General features: G+C 47.4%; 7 protein-coding genes across 7 annotated transcripts; 5 read left to right on the forward strand and 2 right to left on the reverse strand.

The window, feature by feature from the left end:
- Positions 1–71: 71 nt before the first annotated feature.
- F5891DRAFT_1001116 (uncharacterized protein) lies at positions 72–2,014 on the forward strand. The gene is made up of 4 exons (XM_041360153.1): positions 72–463; positions 515–594; positions 650–681; positions 733–2,014. Exons 1-4 carry the CDS (start codon positions 384–386, stop codon positions 1,819–1,821), a joined length of 1,281 nt encoding a protein of 426 aa, XP_041232896.1. The 5' UTR covers positions 72–383; the 3' UTR covers positions 1,822–2,014.
- On the forward strand, positions 1,941–3,911 carry F5891DRAFT_1001118 (WD40-repeat-containing domain protein). The gene is made up of 4 exons (XM_041360154.1): positions 1,941–2,304; positions 2,357–2,641; positions 2,697–3,126; positions 3,182–3,911. Exons 1-4 carry the CDS (start codon positions 2,154–2,156, stop codon positions 3,690–3,692), a joined length of 1,377 nt encoding a protein of 458 aa, XP_041232897.1. The 5' UTR covers positions 1,941–2,153; the 3' UTR covers positions 3,693–3,911.
- Positions 3,900–5,990, forward strand: F5891DRAFT_1001120 (arginine-tRNA-protein transferase). The gene is made up of 11 exons (XM_041360155.1): positions 3,900–4,146; positions 4,208–4,305; positions 4,360–4,413; positions 4,482–4,686; positions 4,736–4,867; positions 4,923–5,108; positions 5,165–5,243; positions 5,299–5,369; positions 5,425–5,539; positions 5,589–5,680; positions 5,732–5,990. Exons 1-11 carry the CDS (start codon positions 4,009–4,011, stop codon positions 5,828–5,830), a joined length of 1,269 nt encoding a protein of 422 aa, XP_041232898.1. The 5' UTR covers positions 3,900–4,008; the 3' UTR covers positions 5,831–5,990.
- Positions 5,991–6,005: 15 nt separating this feature from the next.
- Positions 6,006–7,182, forward strand: F5891DRAFT_1100462 (peptidase S24/S26A/S26B/S26C). The gene is made up of 5 exons (XM_041363568.1): positions 6,006–6,242; positions 6,302–6,408; positions 6,462–6,589; positions 6,636–6,679; positions 6,728–7,182. Exons 1-5 carry the CDS (start codon positions 6,036–6,038, stop codon positions 6,932–6,934), a joined length of 693 nt encoding a protein of 230 aa, XP_041232899.1. The 5' UTR covers positions 6,006–6,035; the 3' UTR covers positions 6,935–7,182.
- A 369-nt stretch (positions 7,183–7,551) lies between these two features.
- On the reverse strand, positions 7,552–9,670 carry F5891DRAFT_1230979 (cytochrome P450; the record flags this gene model as incomplete). Its single annotated transcript, XM_041369571.1, has 12 exons — positions 7,552–7,839; positions 7,902–8,027; positions 8,079–8,125; positions 8,182–8,216; positions 8,265–8,351; positions 8,400–8,502; positions 8,550–8,672; positions 8,729–8,978; positions 9,032–9,294; positions 9,343–9,439; positions 9,497–9,572; positions 9,628–9,670. 12 exons carry the CDS (start codon positions 9,668–9,670, stop codon positions 7,632–7,634), a joined length of 1,458 nt encoding a protein of 485 aa, XP_041232900.1. The 3' UTR covers positions 7,552–7,631.
- Positions 9,671–11,806: 2,136 nt separating this feature from the next.
- On the reverse strand, positions 11,807–12,712 carry F5891DRAFT_975051 (uncharacterized protein; the record flags this gene model as incomplete). The annotated part of the gene is made up of 5 exons (XM_041376485.1): positions 11,807–11,914; positions 11,973–12,100; positions 12,157–12,335; positions 12,388–12,533; positions 12,584–12,712. 5 exons carry the CDS (start codon positions 12,710–12,712, stop codon positions 11,807–11,809), a joined length of 690 nt encoding a protein of 229 aa, XP_041232901.1.
- A 970-nt stretch (positions 12,713–13,682) lies between these two features.
- Positions 13,683–19,243, forward strand: F5891DRAFT_1231014 (Sec63-domain-containing protein; the record flags this gene model as incomplete). The annotated part of the gene is made up of 19 exons (XM_041369572.1): positions 13,683–13,857; positions 14,011–14,109; positions 14,157–14,275; positions 14,325–14,432; positions 14,485–14,556; positions 14,688–14,809; positions 14,868–14,924; positions 14,957–15,119; positions 15,177–15,269; positions 15,319–15,401; positions 15,454–15,883; positions 15,939–15,993; positions 16,044–16,229; positions 16,337–16,492; positions 16,524–16,783; positions 16,833–16,910; positions 16,964–17,913; positions 17,962–18,173; positions 18,210–19,243. 19 exons carry the CDS (start codon positions 13,683–13,685, stop codon positions 19,241–19,243), a joined length of 4,452 nt encoding a protein of 1,483 aa, XP_041232902.1.
- Between the last annotated feature and the right edge of the window lie 63 nt (positions 19,244–19,306).

Consider the following 19,306-nt stretch of genomic DNA (forward strand, 5'->3'; position numbering starts at 1 on the left):
GATTGTGCTTAATTTGTCGAATTTATGATATAATTTCATAGAATAACCGTTTTTGGATTTTATGCTGTCTACACGTTTTAAAACATGAGGACGACGTCGAACTAAAAGCGTTTCAATTGTTACAGCAGGGGAGCATATAAAGGATTCGAATCGATCTTGTCAGTCTGTTACTGACCTCCATTGCTTCTTGTCATCGTAACTCATCATGGTCTCCCTCACGGAACCGATCAGTAGAGCGCACCCAGGATACGGCGGTCCTGCCTTTGCTATTCCACTTCTTTCTCAGTCCAGTCTCTTGAACCGGAACCCTTTTTTAGTTATCCTGCATTAGTATTTCATATAAATTCATCCCATCTCCTCCTCCCCCAATATCAGTTTCATCAATGTGCTACCTATATGGATCGACTGACCCAGCATCCGTTTTCTGTCCCATGTGTAAAGTATTCAAACCGAGTGGAAACAGGTAATGTCCTTTAATTCATCAGAGTCCTCTAATTAACCTTACCCACGCTAGATGCCCTCACATCCGAGATGTATGTTACAACAGAGCCTTACATCCTCGTCATGACGTTGTTCATCTAAAGAATGCCGAGGGTATGTACTCTTATGAATCATGGCTGTAACACTCACCGATTGCTTTAAATCTTAGTTAAATCTTTCAATGGATGTGGTTATTGCAAGGTCATTTCTTTTCATGTCAATCATCAGTACATTGAATATCTCGATCTACAGTGGGCTCGCGCTAATCCATCCTCCAAAGCCAGCTTACATCAGAACCCCGGTTGGCCTGGATGCTGCCGGCCTCCAAATCCCAATGAGCAGCGCCTCATACAGGCTGCAGATTGGCCTAGTGTCAGCATCGTCCACAGCATACCTATGCCTCAAGAGATAAAAAGTATTCTCGAAAGCGTACGAGGTGCCATCCTCCCTGGTGTCTCACCTACAAATCGCAGCCCAGCAGCCCAGCAGCAAATGCCATCACTGGATCGTAGAAACAGCGGTAGTAGTCCCACGACCAGGTCTAGCCCAACCTCTGGGAAGAATCAGGCGATGCCCATTCCAGCAAGAGGGCGCTCAGGTGGAAGTCCTGTGCAACAGAGTTCCCCTTTGACAGGAACGACGCCACGAGCGTCTGGGCCCCTGTCTTCATTTGCAGAGCAAAGCACATCGCCTCGTCGCCAAACAATCTCAGAAGGGGTAGAGAAGACAAACCGCACTCCCTCTGTGCGTAGAGCGACAGACTTAGATGGTTCGTTGTCACGGCGTAATGGTGGAGGACGGCCTTCATTATCTTCGGTCTCAGCATCGTTAAACTCATCTAAGCCTTCTGGGGAGTACTGCCCGCCACCTCCTTATCCATCTCCCGTCGACGGCGTTCCCATGAATTCGCAAGATTCTCCGTTATCTTCCCGACGATCTACATTAGAAGGTGCCATGGCGGCGTTAAAGGTTGGGAACACTACGGGGAACAGTAGTGATAGCGGTAGCTCGCAAGGCTCCGCATCAGATGCGACCGTAATCTCCGACGGGGGCTTCACAGATTACTTGTCAGATGAGTCGGAGGCAGAATTACAGAGACAGGCAGAGGCCAAGGCAGCTCTAGTTGCGCAGAATCAGGCAGAGGAGCAAGAGTTCAAGGCTGCCAGGCAGCAACTTGCCGGAGTCGGCTTACGACCGCCCAAGTCCTGGGATGATACCAATGATGCTATTCCGCGTACTATGCAAAACGCAGGAAATCACGCGGTGGGCTATGCGCATCATCCAGCGTATGCATCTCCTGTATTTGTACCTGCTGCTGTCGCACATTCTGCTCGCGGATGATAAGTGACTCTGCTGGACCTACACGTTTTATCTATTATGCATCTTTTTAAACCTGTCGTAGTCGTCAATATTCGTTACCTGTTCTATGGGTTCCATATGTACAATATTTGATTCAATTGCGTCGAACTACCTCACTAGCTATAGCGGTACAGATACTTGGACTAGCTAGTAAACAATTGTTTGCTTGTTTCAAGTTTGCGGCTGATGACGGTCAAAGACCTAATTGCGCCACTTCAAAAGCTTTAGCTCCCAGCCACAGCCTGATGCTGATACAGCATGCGGGCTCCTCAGACTGAGCGATACACTTTATCTCCTCTTCATCACGTCGATCCATGAACCTAGCTCGACACTCTATCACTGCCACAAACCCCATTCAGATCTTTGATACCCGATTTGAAGCAGACTGTCAGGTATTTACTACTACGACACCTGCAGGGTTTGCTGTGTACCAGACATGGCCACTGAAGCTGATTCGCAAGAGAGGTGGATAGGTAGCATTCTCTCTGTTCGCTGTTGATCTTCATACATCAAACAGAGTTTACTGGGGGAACCCTCGCCGCCGCAGTGCCGTGTCATACATCATCTCTGCTCTTTCTCCTTGGAGGAGGCCGCAGTCCCCTCTATCCTCCAAATAAGGTGGTCGTATGGGATGACGCGGCCGGGGAAGAAGTAGCAGAGCTAGAATTTAGGGAAAGGGTCAGAGGTCTTGCTTGTAGGCGTGGGTGGCTTGCAGTATCGTTTCGGAGAAGAGTTGTTTTATTCGAGGTCGGGGAGACCATCGTCCGACGAAATGAATTTGACACCTGTGATAACCCTCGAGGTGAGCCGGGTTATCTACGTGCGTATATAGATGATTTATGCTCTTCGGTATGCAGGCTTGCTTGCGATGGCCACTGGGGCATATTCAACCCTTCTGGCTTTTCCTGGTCGGCAGATGGGGCACGTACAACTAGTACATCTACCGCCTTGTATTCCACCCACGCCGGTCGGCCCCCCACCTTCTGCACCACCATCTCGCCCCCCACCTCCACCATCAAAGCATCCAGTCTCGATTATTGCTGCACATGAGTCCTCCTTGAACACTCTCACCGTTCCTCAATCAGGTCGGATGCTCGCTACGACTTCGTCCCGCGGTACCCTCGTTCGTATATGGGACACGCTTTCAGGAAAGCTGATACGTGTATTCAGGAGGGGATCAGATAAGGCCGAAATATATGGGGTTGCTTTTCGTCCCGATGAGAAGGAAGTATGTGTTTGGAGTGATAAGGGTACTGTACACGTATTTTCTCTCATGTCCGGCCCCTCGTAAGTCATTCCTGTCCCACCCGAAATCTAACGCTAATGCGATTGGATGATACAGTAATCGACAATCGTCCTTGTCCCCGCTCGCTTCACTCATCCCTTACTTTGACTCCGAATGGTCATATGCTCAGTATCGCATTCCAGCGCAAGCTTCCCACATATCACTATCTTCTACTACGTCGTCCTCTCGCTCGCCCACGGCTGACATTACCGATGAGGAGAAGTGCATGGTCGGCTGGATCGAAGCACCTTCTGATCGTAGCGAACCCGGTCGTGATCCGCCTATGGAGTACCAGCTTATAGCGCTCACGTACAGTGGGGGCTGGTATCGTTTATCACTGCCACAAGGGACATCTAACATCTCTTCACCATCTGCGGGTGGGACCCCGCTGTCCAGCTCCCCGCCTAAGGCATCTTCGCATTCTCGTCCGCGCACGAACAGTGTGTCATCTATCACTAGTCGCACGGAGAAGGGAAAGGAAAGGGAACGCGACAGGGACCGGAAGGACAATCGAGAACTAGTTCTGCAAGAGTACCGGAAGTATGGTAGGTGGGATGGTTGGGGCTAGAATGGTAAGGATTTCTGTTGTCTTGTCTCGTAGTTTGGGGTCGACGCACTACTCGTTCCCGTTCATAATTATTCACGACTCGTAGTACCCTCGTAGTTCATTTTTCATCCTTACATGACCTTGTTTTTGCTGCACACATGAATGCTATTTCTTCACTAGTTCTAATAAATTATGCATCCATTGTAATTCTCACGATGACTTCTAGATCGAGACTATTATGTGCACTCATGATATCATCGTGACACGAACGGCTCGCCGCGCACCATCAACCAACTTAGGCTCATCGTCTACGTATCAGCTGTATTGAGATTTTATCATGCCTGTTGTTTCGGTCGGTATGCCTCTGGGACCGGGGTGCTCAACTTGCGGTTATTGTGGACCACTAGGAGAGCGAAGTAGTACCGAGACTAGCTTTAAGAAAGCAGGGTTTATTGCTTCTCAGCTGTCATGCAGAGTGAGTACTTCGTGGCACAAGACACATGTTATCCTGTTTTCCTTTTCTGACAGTTCGCCAGGTCTATCAAAAGATGATCTACCGAGGGTGGAGACGATCTGGAACATATTGTTATGCTCCTGATCTAAGACGCTCGTGTTGTCCACAGTACACTATCAGGTATTTTGTCTGTGGATGTGCTGCGAGACTTTACTTATATGAATTCGATCTCAGGCTTGATGCGATAGCATTTAAGCCCTCTCGCAGCCAAAGAAAAATCATCAACCGGTAAACATCTCCGGATGGACGTCTCGGTGGATTGGCAACTAATTTGACTGATGGATGTTTGTTAACAGATGGAATCATTTTGTTATGCAAGGTCACAAATCAGAGGCTAGTAATTTACTGCTACTACAGGGTATATCGTCTTCCCCGAAGCTACCCAAATCAGAGGGTAATGCTTCGAAACGCGATCCTCCAAATCTTTCTCTGTCTACCTCGATACACGCCGCTGAGTCTGACTTCGTTTCTTCAAATGCAACAGCCCGTCATCAATTTAAGGCATGGCATGCATGACGTTCCGGACCATCGATATTAAAGTGTATAATAGGTGACGCTCGAACCATCAACCTACTCGGAAGAGAAATATGCGCTTTATCTGCTATACCAAAGAGAGGTCCACCACGACCCATACAATACACCAGAAGACTTCAAGCGTTTTCTTGTAAAGAGCCCTCTAATAGTACGTCTCTATGTAGTTACACCCAGTGATCGGCGTTAACACTCACCTTTTGAAGAATGAACCTATCCCATATACTACAAGCCCACCTGACCATCTTCCGTCACAATATGGTTCTTTCCACCAGATGTACCGCCTTGACGGCGAATTAATCGCCATGGGTGTCATTGACATCTTGCCTGAATGCGTCTCCAGCGTGTATTTCATGTACGATCCGAAGCACGAGAAATATTCCCTTGGGAAGGTCAATAAATTGGTGCACTCATCATTTTTGTGCGATTGAGCGAGTTGTATTTCTAGCTCAGTGCAATCCGAGAGGCCTCATTGGCTAGAGAAATACATGATGCAGGTGCTATCACCATGACATCACTTGCCATGGGTGAGATATTATTGTCGTTATCAATGTGCCCATCTGAGTGCTCGCCTCACTTCAGGGTTTTACATCCACTCTTGCCAAAAAATGAAGTACAAGGGCGGGTATTCGCCCTCATACCTCGCCGACCCTGTGAGTAATGATGTCACTGATAGCTTTGGAATATTAGATTCATCTGCAAAATCAGGAAAAATTTACGTGGTTTCCTTTGGCGGATTGTATTTCGCAATTAGAAAAGTTTCGCTATGCCGCTTTCGTGCACCCCGAACATTCATTGGAAGGTCCGCAAGATCCTGGCGAAGGTATGATTGGATGATCATTTGGTATTATATTCACATTTCCCCTTTCAAGGCCCTCCTGTTCCCGTCTCGGAGGAGTTACTCGATGAAGTGATGGTCATTTATTCCATGCAACAGGGGGCGATATCCATAATCCCCATTAATGTGAGTACATAGTTGACAACCCGATCGCTTGGAAGCTGAACATTCTCCTAGTTATCTCACCAGTGGAACGATGAATATAATCGCGAGGAGATTTTAAGTTGCGTCAATGCGCTAGGAGATGAGTTGGCAAGGGAGATCATATTTCGATAATAGACGATGATGCGATATCTCCATTTTTTTCTCTGCGGTACATGGTTAGATTAAGTATATAGGCTTCGGCATCTGCAGGCCAATATTTCAAGACCTTCATAGTGTTGGTCAGCACGTGATCATCGCTGGCAGCAAAATGAGAATCTGATTCTGAATTTCACTTGTGAAACTAGATCTGCTTAAAGCTCTCGATCAAGCCGGCGATATGTCGCTATTCTCGAAGTTTTTGAAGTTAAGCGGCAGGCCGTTAACCTCACGACGGATTCACAGTGCTACCGACCCAGAAGGGAGTTCCAGGAGGACATGGGCTTTAATTGGCAGACCACTGCGATGGATATACTGGCTTCCTCTTGGCCTGGGCTTCACACAGTACTTCTATACTCTGAAAACGGTCAGAGGAAGGAGCATGCAGGTCTGTCGTGAACTCAAATGATCCAATAACGTCTCTGACCAGTCTTGTGTGCCAGCTAGCCAACTCTAAATCCGGATACTTCAAGTTGGGATGATATTGTTATTTTTGACAGATATTCCATCAACTCTGGAGAGCCTATTCGAAAAGGCGACATTGTGGCACTTCAGTAAGACCAATTCCATGGGGCACGGGGAAACTGCTTATATTTCCTCTGTTCAGGGATCCTATAAATAGTAGAAAAATGCTCGTGAAGCGAGTCGTAGCTGTGGCAGGGGATATTGTCAAAACCCTACCTCCATATCCTGATGCCGAAGTTTTCATCCCCGAAGGTCATGTTTGGGTGGAGGGTGAGATGCATCGTTTTCACTCGAACAAGTCTTGACGTTGCATTAGGTGACGAACCCTTCCGGACTCTTGATAGCAATAAATTTGGCCCAGTGAGTCGCTATGCTCCTTAATTTACTTGCGTTAATGCTTCGCTACAGGTCCCCCTTGCTCTTTTAGACTCCAAGTTGATGTATATCGTCTGGCCATTGGATCGTATAGGGCCTCTGCGTCCACCGATCTCCCCAGTCTCCAAGAGAGGTGCTTCCCGAGATTTTCGATGGTATAGCGACATGGCAGCCTTCGAACGAGAGCAACGTAGGCAGTCGAGGGTAACTACACGCTCGACGACGACGTCTCACTCGTAACCTAGCTGGCTTTTGCAAGGTATATTACTATTCAAGCAATGGGTCTGCTATGACGGACCTCCTCCTTGTTAATATATGTGTGTTCATCATAGCGTTCCCCCTGGAGTGGTGACTTTTCGGTTTATCGTCTTGATTCTATCGACCTCTGTAGGGAATATATTTCCGCAAAGAAACCTTGACTGGCAAGTGCCCCCGTAGGAAGCACAAATATAGTATCAGAAGAATTCCTTGGTCGGGTTTTACTCTGCCAGCAATGGTGTTGACGCTCACCACAATTCAAACTAGGAGTTTTATCACCTTGCTCCGCAAGGTCATGGTCAGATGTTAAAACTTCGTACGAGTCATGCTGTGCTGGCCTAGCCTTGAAGCTTGAAGCTCTGACATTCAATGTGGTTTACTCATAGCGCTCGCTGCATCAAATGAATCTATATGGTGTTTACACGCCTCACGGACAAGCTGCCGAAAAATATCGCATGTTACGGAGCAAGGTGAAAGTCGACAGGGCCGAACTCTAGTAGAATAGATGTAGACGACAAACAGTACTACTGCAAATCATATACCTATCCGTTATCATCGTCCTCGACCCGACGTGTCACTGAAGGTATGTGCGTGATCGATACGTCAGGTTGTTGAACAATGTTTTGTCGAGGGTGAGGAGCTCGACATCACGCTTAGCAAACACACTCTAATCCGCACATCAACCTGCCATGGCCGCTCTCAGCTTCGCGACCTCTACCCGGGGAATGACGTTGATTCCAAATGGCTCTGCATGGGGAGTAACGCGGTCACTGAAAGCGTACGTGTTGATCGGTGCGTCAGGTCGTTGAGCAATGCGGAAAGACCACATAAGAAGTGCGGTGATAATGTACAACGCGTGGTTTGTGAAATGCAGGCCAGGACATACACTTTTAACGACGAATAAAAATTAGTTGAGCGGTGTCAGAAAACCGAAGTCGGCACGACTTACCGTCTACCAAAGCCATACGTGATGAACCTCGCATTATTGTCCTTAAGGCGGCCTTCTGAATCAAACCAACGCTGGGGATTGAATACTTCAGGATCTGGGAAGGCGATAGGATCGCGAGAAAGAGCCCTGAAAACATGCGCTTAATGAAACAATGTACATCGTGAAGCAACACCATACCAATGGCAGCCGTAGACTGTTGCACCTTTGGGAATACAGTGTCCTTTCTGATTGCACATAGACTAGGATGAGAATATGGGTTAGAACAAAGTAAGACACTGACCCACAAAACATCCTTGGTTGCACGGTGGGGAAATCCTGGGACACATCAGCATCATGCAGGAGCGTGCCGAAATTCGAATTCACCTATCTGAACGACAGGTCTCCATCTCAAAGCTTCCCGTATGAACGCGTGCAATTGAGGGAGCGAGCTTGAGTCATTAAATGTCGGCGCTACAACGAGAAATTAACTGAAAAATCGAAATCTCGGTTTGGTATTACCTCTGTCTAACCCAATGACCATATCGAGCTCTTCATGTACCTTTGCCTGGGCAAGTGGGTGGCACGCCACAGCCATAATAATAGTGGTAATTGCAATAACGATCTGAACCAGGAGTTAGTCCGCGGAGAACAATAAGTTGCATCGCTTGCCGTATCAAATCCCGCCCCGAAGAGTGTTCCGGCGAGATACGCCATCTCATCCGTAGAGAGTTGGTGTTCTTCGGTGTTCTCCAATAATGCCTTCGTCAAAGAGGGGTCAGCTTGGGTTTGATCCTGCGTATAATGAGATATAAGTGATACACATTTATCGAAACAAGAGAGCCCCTCACCACTTCACTCTTGACGCGCCTTAGATGATACCTAAATAACTCAAGCTCTTCGTTATGCCACTTGTAAATTTGTTTTCCGTAACCAGGCAAGTAGCGCAAAAGGGGAACCCGATCGACAAGATAAGCTCCTGGGCGAATTACAGACTGGAAATTGTCAACGACTCTGCAGAGACGAACAAATTCGGGATTGGCGATGGCAGTGGGCGCAGACTTCCCATAAGTCACCCGAAGAACGATTGATGATGCAAATCTTGAGGTGCCATATCGATGAAAGGTTCACAAAAGGGCTTGGTAATGACGTACCGCTGTGCGTGCTTTTCATGGTTTGTTGGGTCATTCAGCACATCCAATATAAAATCCATCGCGTTCTCGCGCAGCATATCTTGGTATGCCTCTGCCGCCTTTGGCTGTAAATGAGGATGTATTGCTTTTCGGAGGCGCCTGAAGCGTTCTCCGGCGCCAGCCATGGTGAGGCTCATTCCATTTGAGAGCATTTCACCCGCGGCAATGGACCGAGGTCGATCTACCAGTGATGCACCTTCTTTCTCCATGATGTCTTCGGCTGCCTAGTAAATGAGTCATTTTAGAGGGAGCTCAAGATATGGGCAGGTTACCTCCACGCTGCCGATGACGATTATCACTTTGCTACCTTGTCGGAACGACACAACCGGCCCATACTCTCGAACCAAGTCGGTCAGCGTACAGGCAATGCTGAGTGGACGATCTACATCAAGCCGTAATATCTCGTATGACACTGCCAAAACTCACTTCACAGTAGGCAAAGCATTTCTCCAGAACCAACGGGCGGGAGGTCCAGGTGGAAGCTGGATACCCTTCCTGTGCGCTAGGCGAAAATTTCTTGTATGATACGACGAGCACTGTTATGACTATGGCGACACAAGCAGCATAGTTGGTACTCCCGGTGAGAGCTTCCAGCATCATGGTGTAATGTGGGCTGGAATAAGATATAAGTGAATGTGCATCTGATAACTGTGCATGTCGACAGTCCAACCCATCTTATAGTGCCTCACACTTAAAAGGATGGCGGGGTGTACACGAAGATTGAACGGTAATCATTGCTCGTACCAATCAATTCCTAAGGGAACCGAAATTTTGCGAACGAGTAGCAGGAAACAGTAGACTCTTGCCACGTGTTGGTATACATTCTGGATTACGAACAATGTAAATGAGTCAGGGTTATGTGTGAGGAAAAGGAGTTCGCTTGACTCGGATGACTCGGAGTCCTTGCATGAATGCGTTCTGCTAAGCGCGGAGTAACCTTCAGCCATGGAATGGTAGTTGAACGGTTGCTCAGGATTGTGATATATGATATCGGATCTGATCAAGTGAGTTAATCAATAGTAAATCACCATCTATACATCCACATACATATTAAGTAGTATGGGTATTACCATGGTCCGTGGTAGTCCGAGGCAGAACTGAACTGGCAGAACTTGGCAGAACCTCAGCGCAGAATTATGTAAGGAAAAAAGATGGCACTCAGACCAGTCGCTTCCGCGTGTTTCGCAAAGTTGAATGTTCTCCCTTGAACCTTCTAATTACACATGTCTTCTAGTTGACATTTAGGTATTGAGTTGTTAGCTTAAGGTTAAGTTAATTGGTATCGCAAACCCTCGTGCAGCAATCCTAAACCTTACCAGAGTGTCTCCTAGTATGCCATCAAGTGATAATTAACCAGATAACCAGATACTAGTATGCAACAGTAGTGCACGATCGTTTCGGTGCGTAAAGGGTTGATTCAACGATCCTGCTTGGCAGCCTTGGCTTGCGACTTGCCGCGGTTTGAACTTGACAGCTTGAGAATTGAGCATGCCTTCAAGCCTACCTTCAAGATCGTAGCTGACACCATTGAAGACTGTTGCAACCTGCAAGTGGTGGGCCATATCCATATGGGGACGGCAAACAATCACTCGTCCCGCCATCAATGATGGTGCGAAAATATGACCGTCCAGGTTTGCAAGTCCAAAAAGGTGGCGAAAAAGTGTTTTTCGTCGAGTATTTACTACCCTACTAGGTAGTAGGAATGATCACATGCATATTAACGCTCAAGATGTCCCTCAAAAAACGAAAGCTCGAGATTTTCGAGGCGCTGCTCAAGGTCCTTCCGCTTAAAGCCAGGTCTTTTCAGCCATCAACTACCAGCTGGAGTCACTGACGTTGTCAGGAACGTTCAATTCCATGTGTTAACATAGAGTGTAGGGTGAATCATGCAAGTGGAGACAACCTGTAGACTCAGCGAAGCGGAACATGCACCACCTTGATGTGCTAGAAATCGGACCACGGACACCTGATAGGTAGTCACATCAAGTGGAGTAGCTCTCGGTGCTCGCCACTGTCTTAACTGAGGGTGACCAACATTCTCCAAACACGCATACCATACACCATACCAGACAGAGCGCCACACTGTGTGATCATGCAACCATTTCGTACAGTTCCACATTCTAAATCTTTTCGAGCAACCTGCATTCACAGCCAAGACACCTCAGCTCCACTCCGAACCAAAACATTATGTTGCGTTCCCCAACATCAAGGTTTCGCTAAAGACAAGTAGATCAGCAGGATTGTTGCCATAACATGACGGTGAACCATACTAAAGCAATGATTCGACGTGATTTCAAGAATAATCTTGATCGACCCTGCCTTCACCTAAGAGCCCGAAGATTATTTCTCCTTCTCCTTAGAGCGTTTAAATGGTGACGTCGCCATCCAAGCGGACACATCTCCTCGATATGCGTAGACAGCAGGCCTCATACTACGAATGGTGAGCAATGATCTTGATCAGCATGGCTCGAGCTTGAGGGAGGGCCGACACACTCACGTCCTGTTAATGGATGGGCAATGACTTTGATCGGCATGGCTCGAGCTCGAAGGAGGATCGATACATTCATATGCTGCGAACAGTGGGCAATGGCTTTGGTCAGCATAGCTCGCGTTCGAAGAAGGATAAACGCACTTGCTCACTGTCGAAGGATGAGCAACGACTTCGATCAGCATGCCAGAAAGGATCAACAGACGTACTACCTGTGAGTACACGCCCAACATAAATGAGAGCAACCTTTAAACTTTTCGATAATCTTGCTCAAATATGTGGGAACCAGGCGCCCAACGTCCCTTTATCTCCTTGGGGTCCTTCGATGATGTTGTTTCGGTATAGTTAAAAGTGTTCTGGACAATAACAGTGAGCTAACGCTTGCGGCAAGTAAATGAGACCGTGGGTAATTACCTCTCGAGCGCAGAGCTCCAAGTTGGTCTGCTGGGTGGAGACAAATAATTGTTTCAGTACTTCATCATCCAGAGTTCCAGCCGTGCGTTCGATGAGTGGCTCGCAGTCTGCATCGTCCTTGTCCATATCTAGTGGATCAGTATCATAATATATCAGATTCATAAGTCAACGATCAACAACTTACTAGGAAGGCATACATGACATTTTGGAGAGTGTCGAATGTCCTTACTAATAATGGAATCAAGGACTGTCACGATTTTGCGCATCAGTTGAATCTTAACGACGGTTGGATGCGAAAGCTTACTGCTTCCAGTGTCGCACTGAGTGGACGACCTGCTTGCCTCGTCCATTGGGATGCAGTACCTATGTAAAAACTGTGAGATAGCGCATGTTGTGATTGATCAGTTGCAATTACCAGATAGCATGGAGTTGATTTTCGACTTTCATCTCCTCTGAACGGCCCTCGATGAATGCCTTGACCTTCTCAAATTCGGATCCGCCGCCCCCACGCGAGTCGTGAAAGACGAATCCCGGGTTGCTTTTGAACACCATCTCTCCGCGCTGAGAATGTGTCAGTTCATGTTACCGATTACTAGCATCGTGATGCCCACCTTTTTCCCAGCGCTGTATATTGTTGGGTTCTCCGGTGTGTTGCAAACTCTTGAAAGCACGGTAGTGTTTCCTGCACTCGCCCTTCCTATGACGAGGATTCGAAAGCGACCAATTTTCTTAGGGTTCATGGGAGAAGGTGAATGTGACAGAAGCATTTTCAGTATAGCCTTATAATCATTGCTGTGTGCGAACTCGGTGAATATCCAAGTTGAAATCGGCATCTAGATTCACTGGTGGGCAATGGGTATATGTATACATAGTTGTAATATATCACATGAGGTATACACGACGTCGAGGTGACTTTGCCAAGTTGATCATTCGGAAGCGATGGAATATCTGTGTTCAAGTTGGGTCATAGTAAGGACCCATGCTAGTAGGGGGCAACGCGGCGGTGTCGCTTGAGCAGTGCTAGCCGCGGTCAACGGTATCTCGATCTCAGGTCACAGGGTATGCTTGGTACTTGGTTTGACTCACACTTCAAAATTAAAAACTAGTTGGCTCCACGGTGCCGAAACGTCCAAGGTTCCCGTTAGTAACTTGCATGTCGTGGGAAAAGAGTGGATACAAGTCATCGAAAGAAAGTCATCACATCAGATTCGGGGCCATCACAAGTACGCAAGTTGTTTACTACGTGACTACCTACGCGACGAACGGAACGAACTCTCCTTATCATTTCTTATACTGTCCAGAGGGTCTACCAAGTTAGCATGTCTATTCTCGTGCATCTTGACCAGTTGACGTCTGCTCCTGGCGAATATGCTGTTCAGAACTTCAATGATGCCAAGCAACTGGACGACTGGATAATGTCTGTTGCATGTCAATAATGTCTTTAGAGTCAAACAAGGACTCACTTTAATTGTCTAGACCCAAGTCATTTGCAAGTCCAGGTACCCTGCTTCGACTGATATATCCTTAACCGACCAACTCACCACGCATAGATCATGATGTCGATGACGATCTAGAAAAGGATTTCCGAACCTCCATCACGGATGTCTTTATCACTGGTCAGAAATTGTCGCTATCACCGCCTGAGCACCTAATAGGTAGATTGGCAAGGTTGGTGTTCCTGGGCTTGTCACGTTCTTCTACAGGAACCTCATGATCGTGACATGTAGCAAACCACAAGAAGTTCTAGAACATATCTCTGGTATTCTGTCGACCACACTCCCAGATGATGCCATATCAGGCGAGCTCGCTGATCTGGTCGGCTTTGACGACATCGAAATTGTCGCAGAATTGCTCGCCTCTAGATCTTACTTTGTGAACGTGGTCAGTAGTGATCAAGTGCATCACATATAATGACTCACAGCACCTAGTTGTCTGGACGAGACAGAACGACATTTGAAAACTCAACCTCAGGCAAACCAAAATCAGGTGGTTAGTGCTGTCCATGATTATTATTTATTCTTACTAACGTGTGGTACAGTTGTAACTGCCAGCCTTGCTCCACAGGATGTTCGTCGCCGCATGGAAGAGACTCTCAGGACAAATGCGTCTCGTCCTTTGTTTACTGGCGTGGCAGTAGGTTCATTTGCGCCTTGACGTGAGCCCTTGTTCAAAATATCCAGCAAGAAGCTCCAGAAGTGCTTCCACATGTGTACTCTTCGTCCTCTATGATGCAAGGCGGTTCGCTTTCTCAATTTGGTAGCAAGTACGTACTTCCAGTCGGACATACAAGACATAACTACGAGGTCAGTTACAAATGCCTTACTTAATACCATCTGCTCACCAGCGAGTCAGGAATATGAGGAAGTCATCCTTCCTCCTTCCAGAGTCATTCCACCCAGGCAATCCGAAAGGCTCATTCTTGTCAATGAACTTGATGAATTAACCAGAGGCTCGTTCCCCGTATGTATCCCACCCTTTCCCTCTATTTTTTATATAAAACCTTCTCTTTAAGGGATATTCTTCCCTAAATCGCATGCAGTCTATCATCTATCCAACCGCTTATGAATCAAACGAAAATATACTGGTTTGCGGTGCGTCTTCTGGTTGTATCGCGTGGTCTTTAGCACCCTAACGGCGTTCGACAGCTCCCACTGGTGCTGTTAGCTTATTCTGCGCGTCGTCCTTGAACTGTAGCTTATCGAACTCACATCATAGGGTAAAACCGATATAGCGATGTTAACAATCCTTCGGGTTCTCAACCAGCACCGATCACCCATCAGTCCATCATCACCTTTGCATGCTTCGATAGATCGCAATGCCTTTCAGATTATTTATGTGTGAGCTTCCAATAATGTTTTGCTTATAATACAGCGCCCTGACTTTTAAAAAACATAGTGCACCTATGAAAGCTCTGGCTTCTGAGATCGTTCGAAAGCTGGGGAAAAGACTAAAGTGGCTCGCTATACAAGTCAAGGAATTGACAGGGATGGAAATTCTCTCCGATATATGCATCAATTATTAATTTTCGATGTAGGTGACATGCAACTGACAAAATCTGAAATCGCCGAAACCCAAGTCATAGTCACCACACCTGAAAAATGGGACGTTGTAACTCGAAAGCCCACTGGCGAAGGCGAATTAGCTTCAGTATGTCTCCATATAAGTACCTGTGCTTTCACCTGCCTGACGGTCTTTTGCATGTAGAAGTTGAAGCTTTTGATCATTGACGAGGTGCATCTTTTGAATGAAGAACGTGGGGCCGTCATCGAAACTATTGTTGCGCGCACGTTAAGACAGGTACATGTTCGTTCTCTTACATGTGAATTCGTGACCGACTCATTTGTAGGTCGAATCAAGCCAATCTGTCATTAGAATAGTTGGGCTCAGTGCAACGTTGCCAAACTATTTGGATGTCGCAGATTTTTTAAAGTTTGTTTGCCCACATTGTTCTTCTGATCAATCAAACTCAACTCATAATCAGCGTGTCCCGATATAAAGGACTCTTTTTCTTCGACTCTTCTTTCCGACCGGTACCTTTGGAGCAGCACTTCATCGGAGTTCGAGGAAAGCCTGGAAGCGTACGGTCTAAAACGAATCTTGACCGCGTCACATACGAGAAAGTTTCTGACCTGGTACGACAGGGACACCAAGTAATGGTGTTCGTTCATGCGCGGAAAGAAACAGTGAAAGCGGCGCAAGCTTTGAAGGATGCAGCGACAATAGATGGCACATTGGAGGATTACAACTGCGAGGAGCATCCTCAATGGACATTTTTCCGAAGGAGCATAGGAGATTCTAGGAATAAGGAGATGAAGCAACTGTTTGATCTTGGGTTTGGTATTCATCATGCGGGTATGCTGCGATCTGATCGGAACATGATGGAGAGGATGTTCGAAGCTCGAGCTATCAAGGTCAGTGGCATCGGCGTGGAAATAACCCAGGCGAAAGCTAACATATCGGAGGAAGGTTCTCTGTTGTACATCGACGCTCGCATGGGGAGTCAACTTACCTGCTCATGCAGGTGAGAAATTTTTACTGTGTCCTTGATTCATCTCTCATGAAGGAGTCAAGTTGTAATCAAAGGCACTCAGTTGTACGACAGCGCAAAGGGATCCTTTGTCGATCTCTCGGTTTTGGATGTATTGCAAGTGTTTGGTCGTGCTGGCCGGCCTGGTTTCGAGACAAGTGGTGAAGGATACATTTGCACTACCGAGGACAAACTCGTACATTATCTTGATGCTGTAACGTCACAGGTACGTTTATCCAGCCACGACGAGCGATGAATGCTGAACAACCATCCAGAACCCAATTGAATCTCGGTAAGATGAATGATTGTCTTTATGCCGATATTTCTCTGACAAAAGGTAGGTTCATCTCAGGTATTGAAAACGCACTGAACGCCGAGATCGCTCTTGGTACGGTAACAAATGCCGACGAAGGTGTTCGATGGCTGGGATATACATATCTGTATGTTCGCATGCGGAAGAATCCCTTTTTATATGGCCAGTTTTTAGAGCCCTGTTTTGTCATAGGAGCTGACAATTTAATTAGGCATGTCTTGGGGTGAGGTGGCAGAAGATCCCTTTCTAGGCCAGAAGCGAAGTTCTCTGGTCATGACAGCAGCTCGAAGACTGGCCAGTGCAGGAATGATAAACCTTACTGAAAAGACCGGTGCGTTTTCGATAACAGACCTCGGCAGGATAGCGGCCAGGTACTACATTCGATATGCCTCCATCGAGGTCTTTAACAAGGAGTTCAAACCCAAGATGACCGAAGCTGATGCGCTTTCCATGCTCAGTATGAGTACGGAGGTGGGTAGTCTGTTTTGTGTCCTTGATGTCAGTTGACATTCAACAACAGTTCGACCAAATCCAAGTGAGAGAGTCAGAAGTGAAGGAACTAGAGCTTCTGATGAAGAAAGTTCCGTGTGCTGTGCGAGTGAGTAAGGTTCCTTGAGGTTTCAAAGCATCATTCAGAGTTTCGGCGCCAAGGGAGGGACAGATACAAGCCAAGGCAAAGTTAACATTCTCCTTCAAAGCTGCATTTCTCGCTTTCCAGTCGAAGATTTTGCCTTGGTTTCTGACGCAGCATATGCGGCGCAGAATGGAGGACGCATTTCCCGAGCTCTGTTGGATATAGCAATCAGCCGCAAGTGGGCTAGTGTGGCCAAGGTTTTCATGGGTATCACTAAGGCTATAGAGAAACGCCTTTGGCCATTCGACGAACCTCTTAGGCAGTTTGATCTCAAGGCCGAGATTATATACGGCTTAGAGAATTCAAGAGAAGAGTACTCGCCCGCAGAACTAGCTTCCATGACTCCAGTAGAGCTGGGTAAACTAGTTCGCTTAAACGAAGGCCATGGTAAAGCGCTCTGGAATGCAGCTCGGCAGTTCCCTACGGTCACAATGACTAGCTCACTTCGACCGTTGGGGTCAAATGTCCTCAAGATTGTAGTTTCAGTTACTCGAGACTTCGATTGGAGCACCAAAATGCATGGCTCCGGAGAGCCTTTCTGGCTGTGGGTCGAAGATCACGAAGGCATCGAAATTCTGCAGTTTGCGCACCTTCTATTACGGGAGTCGACGAACTCCCTCGATGTGAATTTCGTGGTTTCGATACTGACCGACATTCCTCCCCCCTATTTCACCGTCAGATTTGTGTCTGATAGATGGATGGGCGCCGAAGATGAACTCCATGTATCTTTGGATGGATTGGTTATGCCTGCTCCCTCTCATAGCCATACGCCCCGTTTGGATCTCCCATTTCTCCCGCGTTCCTCACTGTGCCTCCCTGTACTCGAAGATCTCTACTCAGCCCGACTCCACGATTTCAATGCTATTCAAACGCAAGTGTTTTGGAGTCTCATTAACACTTCGATGAACGTGCTGGTATCTGCTCCCGTTAGTAGTGGCAAGTCCCTCATGGGGCATCTAGCGATATGGTCAGTGAAGACATTTGTGATCCAAATATACTAAAGTGTCTATTAAAGGACAACCCTACTCCGCCGTCCGAAGTCCTTGGTGCTTTTCGTTGTCCCAAACCGAACTCTAGCTACTCAATCTCTTTTTGACTTCCGTGTCATTTCCAACGCACTTGACGTGACGGTCAAGATGTCTTCTGGGGAAGGTTTATTTTCTCCCTGCCGGACCAGCACAATACGCGTCGTTACGCCGTCGGAGCTGCTCGAGGCTGTTGACCAGCGTAACCTCCGCCATGCAAACTATCCATCTCTTGTAGTGTGCGATAATTTGGAGCAACTCGATGCAACCTATGAACTCAGTATATCACTGCTACGACACACAACGCAAAATAATCCCACCCGATATATCGGCTTGTCGGCCTCTCTCAATGACCCCACGGACATCGCTTCGTGGCTGGGCGTAGATCCCATGGCGCTTCATAGTTTTCGACCCACAGATCGAGATCAGTCGCTCACAATCATGTATCAAACTTTCACAATACCGCATTCAGCTGCACTGTTCAAGTCCATGTCGAAACCAGCATACATGGCTATCACAAGCGTACCATCACATGAATCCGCCATCATCTTTGTCCCTTCGCGCGGTCATTGCCGGACGGTGGCGCAAGAGCTCATCACACAGTGCGCCCTAAACACGGAGATCGAGAGGGGCTTTCTCCCGCAATCCGTACCTCCTCTTTACGTTGAAGACTACTCGGCACGGTTGCAAGACCTGACATTGGTTGATTTTGTGACACGCGGTGTAGGGATATTCCACAGCGGGATGTCAAAAGTAGATCGGAATCTTATCCTGGAGTCATTTGCTGAAGGCGTTGTTCGCGTACTCCTGGCGCCTCGCGATGCTTGCTGGCAGCTGCCTGTCCGGGCGGGAGCCGTAGTGGTCATGGGTACCCAGTATATGCATTTTGAGGGAGATGGCTCTGGTCCGCAGCTGCGAGATTACAGTCTTGTCGATGTCGTCCAGATGCAGAGTCGGGCTGTGAGGCACGATTCCCCTGGCCACTTCTTCCTCTTTTGCCAGGCGGAGACCAGAGACACATTTTCCAAGTTCCTGGCTGAAGGACTTCCGCTTGAATCGGAGCTGTTGGATTCATCCGTGTTCGAAAAATGGTACCAGGAAAGGAGAGGAGACGGGTCCATCAGAAACAAGCAGGATGCTGTTCAAGCACTCTCCTTCACGCTCCTTGCACGAAGGCTGGTCAGCAACCCGGTGTATTATGACATGGAAGTGGGCTCGCAAAATGAAGTCCTCTCGCGCATTGTTGACAGACTTGAAGAACCCGTTCTATAGCTGTGTATAAAAAACTCTACCAGACGTATAGCTACATAGGGACTTGGATAAATAATTACATAC

Source organism: Suillus fuscotomentosus (genome assembly GCF_016647785.1).
Source record: "Suillus fuscotomentosus strain FC203 chromosome Unknown F5891scaffold_3, whole genome shotgun sequence".
Lineage (NCBI taxonomy): Eukaryota > Fungi > Basidiomycota > Agaricomycetes > Boletales > Suillaceae > Suillus > Suillus fuscotomentosus.